The sequence below is a fragment of the Onychostruthus taczanowskii genome, unplaced genomic scaffold, assembly GCF_017590055.1.
Source record: "Onychostruthus taczanowskii isolate IOZ18803 unplaced genomic scaffold, ASM1759005v1 scaffold6, whole genome shotgun sequence".
Taxonomy (NCBI): Eukaryota; Metazoa; Chordata; class Aves; order Passeriformes; family Passeridae; genus Onychostruthus; species Onychostruthus taczanowskii.
In genome coordinates, this window is record NW_024503679.1 from 8,422,997 (window position 1) to 8,437,665 (window position 14,669).

The 14,669-nt window shown below is 38.8% G+C and overlaps 1 protein-coding gene across 1 annotated transcript; it reads left to right on the plus strand.

The window, feature by feature from the left end:
* The first annotated feature begins 524 nt into the window (after nucleotides 1-524).
* DTWD1 (DTW domain containing 1) lies at nucleotides 525-14,071 on the plus strand. Its single transcript, XM_041418939.1, is given in 7 exon segments — nucleotides 525-580; nucleotides 2,724-3,002; nucleotides 4,041-4,184; nucleotides 5,018-5,291; nucleotides 9,071-9,296; nucleotides 9,521-9,570; nucleotides 9,573-14,071. Coding segments are annotated over 6 exon segments (1,002 nt in total). The 5' UTR covers nucleotides 525-580; nucleotides 2,724-2,729; the 3' UTR covers nucleotides 9,608-14,071.
* The last annotated feature ends 598 nt before the right edge of the window (nucleotides 14,072-14,669 follow it).

Genomic DNA, 14,669 nt, shown 5'->3' on the forward strand with positions numbered 1-14,669 from the left:
GCTACAATGGAGAGCATCCTCAACCAGGCCAAGGAATCCCACAGAAGAGATCCCATATTCCCTTCAGAGAGATATGCAAAACAAGCAGAGAGGAATGCGGCAGCACAATTCCTCCAGCCAATAAATATGCTCTAAGGATCCTAGTGGGAGCGGGGAAAAATACAGAGTAAAAGAAAAAAAAAACCAAAAAACTTCTGATCTCTCTTTCCTGGAGCTCTCATGGGAGTCAAAGCCGCAGCCTCACACCCCAGCGGCTTCCAGGCCGTGCCGCCTCACGGAGAGGGCAGCGCTGGGCAGGGCACGCAGGGCAGGAAACACCTGGCGTGGGCCCAGCTGGGAACGGCGGGATTCTCCCCCCTGCCCAGGCAGCTGGAAGCGATTTCTGGCCAGAATTTGTGACTGAACCACAGAACAGCCCACGCGGGGTGCGAGGCGCCCGGACCAACACAAACCCCTCAGGCACAGCGGAGCCGCGCTCAGCCCCGGGCTGTTTCCGCTCCCCGCCTCCCCGCCGCGGCCGAGCCCGGCACTTTGGTTCCGGGGCCTGCGAGGGCCGTGCGGGAGCCGCGCCGGGCGGCGGGTGAGGAGCGGGCGGTGCGGGGGGGCTGGAGCCGAGCGAGGAGCGGCTGAGCAGCTCCCGCCCCACCGCGGCGGTGGCGGCAGGAGAGAGGAGGCAGCGCGGCTCGGGAGCGCCGAGCGGCCGCGCTGTGCGCGGGGCGGGCTCGGGCGGCCCGCGGTCGGAAGCGGCTTTGCGCCCACGGGGGCCTCGGTGCCGCTGCGGCGGCGGGACGGTGCCGTTCAGACACGCCCAAGCGGCAGAACCGCGCTGTCGTTCGGTGGCGGAGGCGGCGGCCGAAGTTCGTGCCCGCCGAGCGCCCTGCGCTGTCTGCCCGCAGAAGTTGCGGAGCCGGCCTGCGCTCGCCCCGCTCGGGGGATAGCAGCGAGCGGCGGCAGGGACGGGGCTGTGGCACCCCGTGAGCCGTACACGGCCCCCCGAGATGCACCGGCCGACGTGCTGAGCCGTGCTGGAATTGCGGCTGGAGTGTGGAGGGTACCCTCCACCGACAGCGATCTACCAGGGGTTTAGAGATGAGGTGCGGATGGAGTTGTTGTTTAGACTTAAAAATATGTGTCTGAAATGAGATTTGGGTCTTAAAATTGTAGTCTGTCATTTTCTGAGGTGTTCTGTTCTGTACTGTATGTATAGTGCTGCAGCCTGGGCACAGCCATTATTTCCAGGCCACAGCGTATCCCTTGGTAGCATCGATAACAAAAGTGCTCCAGGGTGTCACCGTTGAGCGGCACAGAGTGTAAGACATTACACCGAAAAGAATCGGTTTGCAGGCTGGGAATGCATGTCCAATTCCAGGGCCTCTCGCCCTCTGCTTCTTGAGGAAACTTGATAAGAGCACAGGTTACTCTGAGATGTAAAGTATACTGGCTTTATCTCAGAGAAACTTGAAAGCAAATTGCACTAGAAAATTCGTATGCATATTAGATTTTGTGTTTATTTGAGTGGACGTCCCTGACCTTCCAAAAGTTAGACCTTGGCAGAGAGGAAACTATCATAGCATGCATGAGTATTTAATTTTAGCAGAAAATAACAATTTTTTCTGGGATTGATTTTAATTCGGTGTTGGAAACTTAGCTTAGTTTTTTGGTTTTGTTACTTTCCAATTACATTACCCTTGATTTTATTTAAACGCTTCATTTTGGATTACATTTCAGGACTTACTGTTTGTTTGTTTTTGTTAAACATGACTTTGCTACATGATTTCATAAGTGTGATCCTTGACATGAAAAAGTAAATCTAAATTAGCTGAAAGTAAATCCTGAGAATAACTTCTTTCATTGCATGTGATGCAGCACGAAGTGCCAAAGGCAGTTTGTAACTACTGCAGGCTGTGCAGGCTGGGGGCTGCTTTGGGGATCGGTGAGAGGGGTTGTGACAGCACAGCAGCACTAATTCTGTCTGCCCTGCGGTGGGCACACCATCATGTTTCTCATGCCTTGCTCACAGTACATGGTGAAAATTCTGTTCCAGCTGCAGAGGGTGAGACAACAGCTGTCCTGAAGAAAGCCTGACAAAAATCCATCAATGGTACTAAATAAACACAAACTTGTGGAAGTCTAGACTGGTCAGCACTTACTATCTGGAACATGGGGCACCAAAGCTGTTACTTTTCACATCAAGCTCTTCTGCTGGAAAATTTCTTCTATTTCACAGAGTTCTATCCAAGAGGGATTTCATTCAGTTTATTTGGTTGGCCCACATACAATAAATTTTAGGATAGAGATCTAAATTAGCACAATTAACTTTTGTCTTATAAATTTATATCCTTTAGGCATATAATTCCTTGTCAGTAGTCATGTTGGAGACTAATGGGATTGCTCATCCAGGTAAACACTGCTTACCAGTGTTTTTATAAACTTTTAGGCACAGATCTTAACAACAGAGAAATAATAGACTTCTGCAGGACTTAAGTGAGTGGGATAATGAATGTGCATCTGTGCATTAAGCATGCAGATCTCAAGTTCTTTCCAGCTGTTTATCTCATGCTCTCCTGAAATCTCTTGAATCAGATGATTTTATTATTCTTTCTGTTGTAGGAAATACCTTCTTTAATGAGATGGTTTTGTTAAATGGGATAATACAGAATATTTTCCAGTAGATTAGTTCATAGTAATTGGATTTTCATTTAACAACATCTTGTCTGTTTCAGCTAACTATGTCTTTAAATTCATCTACATTTTTAAATGAAGAAAACACTCAAGAAGCAAAAAGAAACACTGAGTGTTTGGAAAGCCTACTGCAGACTCCATCATTGATCCAAGATAATCCACTCCAACAATTACAGTTAGCATCCCAGGAAGTACTGGAAAAGGCAAAAAAGAGTGGGAGATCAAAATGCCCCCGATGCAATAGTTCAAGGATGTTTTATTGTTATACATGCTTTGTTCCTGTTGAAACTGTCCCTACCAAAGAAATTCCAACTGTGAAGGTTAGTATTTCTTAATGATTTTTTAAAAATATTTTTGCGTTGTAGTTTCTGTTGACAGAGAATAGTCTGTCTGCAACCATTTCTTTTCTGACTTATTCTTTACAGACATTCATTTTGAACACAGCTATAAGTATGAATAAACTACAGTTAGATAAAATTACTGTTCTTACTTGAGGAATTACATGTACAAACACTGAAAACGTTCCAATCCTCACATAAACATTTATATGTCTTCTAGATGAGAATATAGGCTGAAGTCACTCAGCTTCTCATGCAACTGTGTTTCCACTTAGTTGTTGAAAGTTTCTTTATGGTGCTCTTACACATTCTTCAGTTTCTAATAACTCTGGCCAGAAAACATTATATTGTGAAAAAAAATTTGTCCAAAACCAAGGGTGAATTTTACATAAAATGTGACCTAAAAGACATTCCTATATGTCCTCGTTCTATAATTCAGATAATTGCTCTTAAAATATAAATAGTGTAATGCCTTTCAGCTGAGTTATTGGGGAAACTATCAGAGAGGACTGAGACATTTTGCAAAATCAGTTAGGATCTAAGATGCATTTTGAAGACATTGGAGTTTGAAAGCATTATAAAAATACTTTAGAAATACTTTTGAAATTTGACCTAGTAAACTTAGGTTTACTAATTTTAGGTTTACTAATTGACTTATTTCATTGAAATAGTCATTTTCACAGTTGGGTGAATACCTAATAGAGATAAGTATTCATATTTAGAATCATTATATTGCTCAAATTAAGACCACATCCAGCTTACCTTATTGATTCTTTTTCTGGAGATTTTACCACACTACTGTGGCAGCATTCCAAAGTGCATCATTGTTTACTTCGCTATTTGCAAAATTGAATTTAATAGGTGCTTCTAACTTGTCTCCAGTTTAGTTCCAAACCTATCAAAAATGATCAGATACATTTTAATTACACACCCATAGGAACTTCTTCCAAATTCTGAATGTTTTGTATAGGTGTTTGTAAATATGATGATAAATACTGCTTTTTTCTTCTTTTACTCTAGTTGCCTTTGAAGATTGACATTATTAAACACCCAAACGAAACCGACGGCAAAAGCACGGCTGTGCATGCCAAACTCCTGGCACCTGATGATGTTACAATTTACAAATACCCTTGCATTCCAGAGTATGAAGAGAAGAGGCACGAAGTAAGAGATCCTCTAGAGATAGCCAGGCTTTATGCTGGGGAGCTTCCTCCTGCAGTGGTAGTGGCCTGCAGGGAGGAAAGCACTGTTCCATTAGTGCAGCCCATCCTGTGCTCTCTCAAAGCTTAGCTCTGCAAACACACAGTTCTGGACTGTAACCTTTTCTCCAAAGCTGAGAAAGACTGCAGCACTATTTAACCACCTTGAATTTTCTATGTTTATCTCCTCACATAATGGAGAATTGGATTTACTGTGTATCTGAAGAAATATTTTGCCTATAAATGAAAGAATTCAACTTGGAGCAAGTTAAACAGCAGTTGAATGTTGTGCTCATATTTAGCAGCTGCAATTTTTAAATCTCCTTAAAATTTTTAGTATTCGCTATGACACTAAAATTCAAGTCTTGACTCAAGTCATAGCATAGAGCACAAAAAAAGTGAGTTATGAACTTGGATATGTTCATTTAAATGGTAAGCTATCCTTTTTGCCCCTCCTGCCCCATATAATGCAGTGACAAGTGACATTTGAACTTCCTCAGGGCTGACACCATTGTCTTGGCTGAAAAATCTTTTTATCCAGAAGTAGTAGAGTTGGTAGTAGAGGCATGGAAATAACATTAATTAAAAATCTCTGTTAAGGATCTCAATTCATTAACGTGCTTTTAACATGGATTTAACACTGTATTAGACAATAGAATATTTTTAAAAGACACTCTTTCATGCTGTCCTGACTTAAATGTTTGTAGACATGGTAGAAAATGTATGTTCTTTAATATAACAGTTCCTGTTCTATTAGGTTTTATTGACAATCAGATCTCTTTTGTTTTCTTCATTCAGGTAGCACTTATATTTCCTGGCCCCAACTCAGTTTCAGTAAAAGATATTGCTTTCCATCTCCAAAAGCACACCAAGAAAGGTGTCTGTTCTAGTGACGATGACTGTTCCAGAGAGCCCCTTCTTAAACAAGCAAAAATACAACATGAAGAAGAAAAAAATCCAAATGAATGCATCTCAAGCAGCAGGAGTGAAGGCACTAGACTGAAGAAAATAATATTTATTGACAGTACCTGGAATCAAACTAACAAGATAATAACTGATGAACGACTTCAAGGTAAAAAAATACAAGTTGATACTGAGGCATTATTGGTGCAGAAATGATTTTATTAAAGGACATATATTTATAACAGAGCACAATGTAAGCTTGTATGTACCCCTATCTCTGAGTGTATAGGAAGGATTCAGCAGCTTGTTCCAGGGCTGTAAAATACTTCCTGACCCAAAGACTCCGTTACTTTTCAAGTCATATAATTTATTTTGCAAAAAGATAATACTAGTACTAAGAAAGCATTTACATTTATTTGTCTCACTTCTCTATTGGAGCAAATTTCCTCAGTCTCAGAGAATGGGAGCTGTCATGTTAGACACTAGAACAGTAGTTTGAATGGCCTCTGAAGGAAGCCAGGAAGATCTTTTTGCAGGTGGCTGCCTGCTTTCCAGAGACCCAGGGACCATTTGTGTCCATGTTTGTGGCAGACAGGCCCCAAGAAGGTAAAGGAGGGATTTGGGAAGTTCAGCACAGGTTTGTCATGGCTTGGTTCTCTTTCTCCTGAAGCTGTTAATGGACATTTCCATGATGTCACTACTCCAGACAAAAAGGGAATGGCTGCTTGCCCTCCACACCCTTCCAACTCTGAGAGCAGAAACCGGTAATTCTGCAAAAAGTTTTTGTCTTAGGCTCTTTACAAGAAGTTTACATTTAAGCATTCTAATTAAAACCACAAAAGACAAAACAATTTAGCAATAGCATTCCATTTCCTTTGAGATTAATAGGAGTCTGAAAATACTTTAATTAGTGCAAAAAGTGCACTTAGCTGGGAGGCAGTTTGTCAAGTTTATATGCTGTATATACATATATACGCTACTACTGCTTCACACTGGATGCTACAAGGAATTTCAGACTTTCTTGCATAGAAGATGGATGTTACCTTGCTGTCTAGTCAGTTCATGAAAGAATCCCACATGTTAGTATGATGTATTGGCTAATTAAAATCCTGTTATAAGTATTTAGTTTAACACAAAACATACTCTGTCAGCTACATTGAAGTATTACTGTAAAGATTAGAGGAATTGCATGTTGCATGTAATGTAAGGCATTTGAAACTTACTTTAAGAGGACAAATTCAAGGAAAATGACAGGCAGCCAGGGGAATTGAAAATTTCCATGGAAGCCTATGCATATATTAGTCAAAAAGTCTTAATTAGTGTTACTTTGGAGCTCTTGAATGGTTTCCAGTTTCCCCATGACAATGCTGATTTGGTGGACTACTCTCTGCTTTCTAGAACATCTCTGTTCCAGCTGTTTTGCAGCTCCCTGGGTTCCTGGGCACCTTTCAGGATTGCTGTGAGGTTTAATGGTGTCATGCAAGTCAGTTTCTAGTATGGGAGAACTTTACCCATCCACACATTGGGTGTAACAGTGTGCACAGCCTGTGCATGTATTGCTTTCCTTAGTGCTTGTCATAAAGAACATAAATTGCATTAATACCCCTTTTAGAGATTGCAGTTTTCACTTCGAGGATGAATGGGGCAGAGTTTCCTTAGGCATAAACTGATGACATTTTTATCTTGTACATACATGAAAAATAGAGAACTGTTTTCATTTTTCAGTTCAATTGCAAATGAAGTCATCATCCAACAAAATATCCATCATATGTTCAAGTTCAAAAAAGGAGTGTTCATAAGTCCAAATAAAAAGTAATTGCCATACTTATTAAGTTACAAGAAATATTGAATGAAAACATTAATGAAGCCAAGAAAATGTAATGAAATGCCTTGTGTTTTGTAAGCCTGTATTTATATAGACAGTAAATCTAGTAAATTGTGCTGCAAGAGAAAGCAAATGAGTACATCGATCTTAAAATAAGCTGAGAGAACTTGGACAAAATATACTTCTGTATCTTGGAAAAGTGCTTTATATATCTTTAGAAAACATAACCACATCAGCTAAAGATAAGAAATACATGAGAGTTGGTAATGTCTAGGATTGATTACTTTGTTAAAAGGGACCCCTAGATCAGAAAACAGTTGAATCTAATGTTAATGATGACTTTCTCACATGAGTGATGGAGCTTATTGGCAATATCACCATGGTTGGTAAAGAAACTGATTGCTTTGGGTTTTTTTTCCCTGTAAGTTTGAACTGCTTTGTATCAGCCAAATATTTTATTAGCTTATTCATTAGTATTGTGGGGTTTCATGTGAACAGTGCATATTTGTAAACAAACATTGCCTTTGGCTGTATACAGATCCAGTACAGATGAAAAATGCTCAGTAAACTTTTATCCTTAACCCCCTCTTTTTTTTAGTTTTTTTTTTTTATTAAAGGTCCTAAAGTCTTTTGTTTGAAAGTAACTGATACTGCACTTGTGGAAACCTCAGTAGTGTCCGTGGTCTTGCCTTCAGTGAACTTTTTTTGTATTCAAACCACAATTACGTGGGAGTTTACGTTGGAGGAATCATTCCTGAGATTTACTTCACTGCTTTTAGGGTGAAAGCACTGTGGATTTGGTGGAAATTTTCATTTTGGTTAAGGCTGAGAATTCAAGTGTTGAAAATTCTTGAGGGCAACAAGCTTAATGCAGTTTCCTGCTGCTAATTTTAAGTTCACATATGTAGGATTATTAGAGGTAATAATTAGACTGTATGCTGTTTTGAGGTTTTGGTTCTGAAATGCCAATAATAACATTTAAATTCAGGGACAGACTCTCCTGTTCAGGTTTTTTTTTTTAAATGCTGTAATTGAGATTTCTTCTACAATGCAGGATACCATACATTACTACCTGCAAAGCAAACAACTAAATCCCTCTTGCAATTACACTGAAAAGAATTCAAGACAGTTTGTAGGCTAAAAGTGTAGAATTACAAGTGCTGGGCTCTAGCCTGAATTTGGACCTTACCGAAACTTCCCTGTCCATAACTTCCAAGCAATTCTTAGACCATACTAGTTTTTGTACTGTTACCTGTACTAAACTGTCCCATGAGACAGAGTATCAGAGTGTGATAGAAAAAGATAACTTTGCAATCTGCTTCTGATATTGTTGACAGGTGTGTACCCTGTTCTTCATGATCCAGCTGCCCGTCCTGTTTACAAAGTGATAACACATTAAGTTGGTTTCAGTTTTGAATAGTTTGTGCATCATAAAAACTAAGATACCTGTTTAAAATTCATCTGAATAACAGAATAGTTACAGAGACTATAAGTAGACTAAAGATTTTTTTTGTGCCATACAGACACCAAATTCCCTCTTTCATCTTAAGTGGGAATGCATTTAGTATCTACTAAAGTTAATTACAAGATGCTGTCATACTTACTCCTGAGTAATTTCAGTGACATTTCAGTTACTTAACAAGCAGAAATTTAAAGCTCCTGGCTCTTGCAAATAGTCCTCGCTTCAGCAACACTCACAGTCTAAGGGATTCTGTTTTACACTTAAAAAGCATCAACTCTGCATAAGATGAAATAATAATTTTCTGAACATTGACAAGTCTTGGTAGGTGTGGGTTTCACTCTTGCCATGTGAAGCGACTCTGCTGTTTACTGAGGGCTGTGTGGCTGTTTGAATGAAAGGATAACGTGTAATTAACTGCAGATTTGGAGATTGTAACCTAGGATTTACAACACTTCATCAAATTCCAAAGTGGTCCAAAAAGGAGGATAAAGTTATTGCCTCAATTTTAGAGATGAAAAGTGTAGGTACAGGAAGAGAAATTTTTTTCGTGTAGGCACTGAGCAAGCTAGCAGCAAAGTCAGAAAACAAAACTAAAGTCTTGTTTGACATTCCTACCACCAATCCACATTGTCTAATCTAGGTAATCTTTTTTCCTTGACAGGGTTACTGCAAATTGAGTTGAAGACAAGGAAAACTTGCTTTTGGCGTCATCAGAAGGGAAAACCAGATACCTACCTTTCCACAATAGAAGCAATTTATTATTTCCTTGTGGACTATCATCAGGAGATTTTGAAAGAGAGCTACAAAGGACAATATGATAATCTGCTTTTTTTCTTTTCATTTATGTATACATTGATTAAAGATGCCAAGTGTTGTGCAGGAAAAGAGTAAGCTGTCTGTCAGTGCATGACACTACTTTTTTTTCTAATAATGAATGGCACAAACATAACTAGGATTTTTTTTTTTAAATAGACTGTACTCTAGATAATGTCCAGAAGTGAGCTGCAGACCTCCTGCTGCACGCTTGAGGTTGTAGAACTACTGACATGAGCAGTCTGATTAGAGTTACTTACTTGAAAACAGTTACATTTTGCTGTACTTCAACCTAAAGGCCTGATGTGCTCACTGTGATGAGCACATTTCCTGAAATGGGAGTGGAGGACTTACCTCTCTTGCCATAAGGAATGATCTCTTTTAACTGTAAGCAGGAATTAGCATGCTGGCTTTTCATTGTTACTAATACTTATGGCAGATGTTTTCTTTGTGGTTTACACAGCAATACTGATTTTGCCTTCGTGGCATCAAAGGCTTACTGAATGAGCAGATAGTGTTCAGTTGCTGGAGAGAGTGGCAGCAATAGAGAATGAAAGAGCACATTAATTGAATATGAATTATATACTTTCAAGATTAATTCTGGGAAATTCTTCTAGTAATAAAAAAGTAGTCTCTTTAAACACTGTTATACAATGAATGATTTCTGTAGTACCATTCACGTACTCTTATATTAGGATTATTTTCAACTTCTTGGGTAATTTTAGACTTCTTCAAACAAATTTACTTAAGTGTTTATTACTGTTATATATTATCATTATTTGGGGGAGCACTAACCTAACAAATGTCACTGTGGTATATTGTAGGCACCACAAATATTGGTTCTGACCACAATATTTCTGAGGCTTCCTTAAACTAAGCAGGCTGTGAATCTGCTGTTTTTCCTTTTGCAGTAATGGGCCAGATTAGAACAGTCTAAGTAAGACTTTGTGCTGATGGGAGTCTTGTCATAGGTGTAGTGCTGCTGTCAGAGTCATCACGTGTGAATGCAGTTTTGCCAAGCTACACCAGTACAGCCAATGCTGGCAGAAATAACAGACCTGAGCTTTAGAGCAGAGTGATATGAATATATTTTAGATCATACATTGATAATTATATTCCTAAAGTAGAAAAAATGTTTTATTAGAGGTACAATATAAGATGGATAAATATTTCTGAATATTCTTAGAAATGTGTTACTTAAGAAAAAATACGTCTTGTCAAAGTGACAGACTGAAAAATTACAATCAATTATTTTTTAAACAAAACATCCAAGCTTTTGTTGTCACTTGTAGCATACTCTCTAGGAGGACACTCACACACCCTGGTGAACATAGAAATAGTGTCTTGGAAAATACTTAAGAAAATGTTTTTATACATACACAGCAGTCCATACAGGCTCAAATAGCTGGTTTGGACTGCGTTTTTAATGCTTCAAGATAGTGAAATCTTAATATTGCTTCAAACACAAGATACAAATACACTCTCTACATCATACCTCATATTGGTGTGCTTATCTGCACAAGTGCATATAAAAATGCATTTCAGTGGACAACAAAAACATATCCCCATTTGCAGAACAAAATGCTGGTTATGTTATGAAATTATGAAATGTTCATGAACTATAACAGCACCACAGGAAACACAGGCTTGAAGTCAGAAGCGAAAGATAATTTTTATATCTACCTATATACTGAGTTCACGTGCCAAGCAATGAGAAAAATCAGCAGTCGTGTCTCAGTGCTATTGAAACAACACTGCAGATTCATTTGGTTCTTATTGCTATTGAAAAGTTATTTTGGCTTTTTTAAATGATTAATGTTATTCCCTTTGGTATGAATTTTGATAGTCTTTTGACATTTCAATCTGTTCTTGTGTTTCTTAAACAAAGATTGTTGTATTTTTTTTTTAAAATCACACAAGTATAATAGCTTGAGAAGGAAACTTTCACCCACTTTAAACAAACAAACATAAAATTAACTCACTGACCTAATGTTTTACAAGAACCAGAGAGAAAAATCTGGGGGGAGATGGGGAGTTATTTCCAAGACACGTTTCCCTGAAAACATGTTTTTTATTTAAGAAGCAGAGGTCAGATAAAAGCTTGTATAAGCTGTTCTTCGTTACTTTCGGAAAATAGTTTCATAAGGTGAAAAATTGTTTCCAAATTTAAGTTTTGTGTATCTCACTTTATTTGAACAATGGGAATTAAGAACCTTTTCCAAAAGCAAATTAGTTTTAACTCTCAGATGAAATTAATGTACAGAAAGGATTTTAAATCTGGCATACTGTGTCCAGGAACCGGGTTCAGATTCTTTTTCTTCCAGTGCAACCTCAGTGAAATGCAAGAATCATTTGTTATACCAAGGGACAGAGGCACACCTAATATCTGTAATTCGTTACAGTCTGTTGCTATTCCTCTGATAACCTTTTATGGGGGAAGGAAGGAGTTTTTTGTCACTTCTGCTGCAAATCTGTCCTGTAGTTGCCCTTTCTCCCATATGTATAAAAATATTTACATCCTCTATTTAATTTTGATGTTGGTATAAGAAGCCAAACCAAGTCATCCATCTCACACCGAAAGCATATTAGTACAACTGATACATTTCCCCAGCTTTGAGACTAAAGAAAAATTTTGTTCCACTAAATGAAAGCAATCAAGTGGTTAATCCTTTCAAGTGCAATTAGCAGCACTGACCTCCCTGTTCTTTAAATTGAAGGTCATAGGGAGGTAAAGGCCAGTTCTGGGCCTTTTCTTTCATATCAGAATACCCCTTCACTATCTCTTCTGTTTCCAAAAACATCAGAGACCAAGAGGGAAAAACAGGCTTCTGCTTCCATTAGCAGTAACTTAAACAGCCATAAGTTAAAGGGGGAGGAAAAGGAAGAGCATCTCTATCTCCTCTCACAACAGGAGACATCTGGCCTCCTGTGGGGAGGCCCCAGATAACAAAGAACCTGTCAGTGCAAACCTCCACGATGTGTTCAGAGAACCATTTTACCTGCAGTCTGGCTCATTCATTTCCTGCCACTGAAGCCATCTGCTTTTGCTTATTGTGGGTATTTTTGTTCTTTGTTTGGCCAGGAGCATGAAGTGGCTTCACTTTAGCATGCCTGTAAGCTTGGTCAGAGGGAGTATTTAATCCTTTTCTCAAAATGAATAAGAGAGGGAGCTGCTGCAAAAAACAATTCCTTTCCTGGAAGGTAGCAGAAATGTCATCCAAGCCGAGGTTGAATAAAGGGTCACGACAGTGCATGGGGTAAAGATACATTGAGAATGAAAGGAGATGCCAACTTGGAATCTACAGCACAACCTCCCAAAGCACTTGTAATCTTACCTGATTTAAATCCTTTGCTACTGCTTCTTGCAATTTTTTAGTCCATCTGGTTTTCCACATAGTGTTCTTCAGGCCCAGCTGCAGAGTAATACAAGGATCTGTTCTTACCTTGCCCTCGCACTGTGTTTCAGTACTTTGCCTGAATGCTCTAAAAATCACTCGACATAAATAATGGTTGTAGCATACTTGTACAAAATGTAATGTGATATGAAAATCCATCCTACCTACCCCTAGCTTCAAAAGAAGGGAGGGAAGGAAACCTGCTATTAATTTTCCATCATTTACTATAATGCAGTTAATACACTCCCAGGTGCCATTAACTTGTGTTTCAGAGTATTCTGGGACACAAAAGTTAATGGTGATTGCAGCACAATTAGAACAGGAAAGCTTTCTCACTAAGACCAAAATATGTGGCAGTTAAACTCCTGATCTCTGATACCAGAATATGAGGTCATCTACTAAGGTACTGAAGGACTCAGCATAGTTCCTGAACTGTTATTCTTTGTCTTGAGGGACACCATTTTAGTAAAATTCTAATGCTGTCATTAAGAATGTTAATTGTGACTGATCAAACTTAGTAATACCAACATTTAAAGGAAGTGTTTATATGAAAAATCTTACCACATTCTTCCTGTTTGTTTGCTGGGAAAGATAACACGTAGCTGCCATTTTACACATTCAGAAGAGAAATGAGATGCTGTCAAATTTAAAAAGTAGTATATCACATAAAACTACTCATAGTGGTGTGATTTCTTCACCCTATCTGCCAGAAATAAATTCAAATAATTCTGAAGTTCCAGAGTAAGAGGTGGGAACTAGTTCTCTAATGCAAAACAGACAGCAGACTGTAGTTTCACCTCATGGAAAGTGGAAATTTTTGTCTAACTTTAGCAATACTGGTGCGGTTGCCACATGATTTTACTGCTGACTTCTCAGACCACTGGTGTTGCAATAGGATGTTTAGAAACATACCACAGAAGAGTGAACAGAAGAGAATGTGCTCCACCAACATACCCCAGACTTGAGTCCTGCTTCTTCTCTGATCCTGTGCACTCTGCTTCCCTTACCTGTAAAAGTAATTTCTGCCCCTGAATAAAGTGTCTTGTCTATGAAACTGGACCCATAAGCCAGTTTAACTGGCATGAAATCTAAAAGCTTTAGTACAATTTCTGAACTTATTTGCTTTGGAGATGGATACTAATGAACTGAAGAGAATCAAACTCCTTTAGATTTAAAAAAGCATCCTTTTGTCTTTTCTACAGAAGAACAGTACTTTGAGTTCTAGCAAAAGAAGCTTGCTCAAGCTGAAACTCAGCCTTCATTTAATTTACTAATGCTAAATAAAAATTTTTTATTTCAATAATATCATAATTTTTATTTCTTTCAAAAATTATTTTTACAGTTTCAGTTTCATGACTAAATTGTTTGCCAAATGCAGCATGAATTTCAGCTGACCTGAAATTGCATTTTCTAGTGATTAGTCGATGCAGCTGAAAGTTGCAGTATAGTTTTTCTGTTCGCAGGTTTCCTTTGGGCAGAATCAATGCTACAGTCTTTTTCTTTTTTCATGTTTGCAGCAGACAAGGAGGCAAATTGATACAGCTTCCATTGTCAGAAGCATCACATAACACACCTCAGTCTGCTTGAGGCAGTTGGATCACGTTACTTCCTCTTTTAACCTCACACGTGTCTGAGTGTTGTGACAATACTGGCTTTGCTCTGCATACCTGTGTTGGTTAAGGATACAAAAGTGCTTGCATTCTATTCTACTGTGACTGTGTTAGCAAAAAAAAATAACATAGAGAGCTTTACATCACCAAAAGCTTCCTCTTTTCTTTGAATATGGCTTACTTTTTCCAGAAAACTGGTTTAAAACCAATGCCCAAAGCAGCTGCCAGGTTATTGGCCAACAAGATTATATGTCAAACTCCTGAATGCAGAATGCTCTCTAAGTAGGCATGGCCAAGCTGATTTTGTTCATTTTAAAAGAATTCATTGAAAAAATAATGAAGTAAGAAACAAAAAAAAAAAAGCTTGAATTTTTTGAACCCCATGAAAACTAACACAGTAGATTTAAATAATTAAGGTAACATGCAATACTTCAGCTGTTCC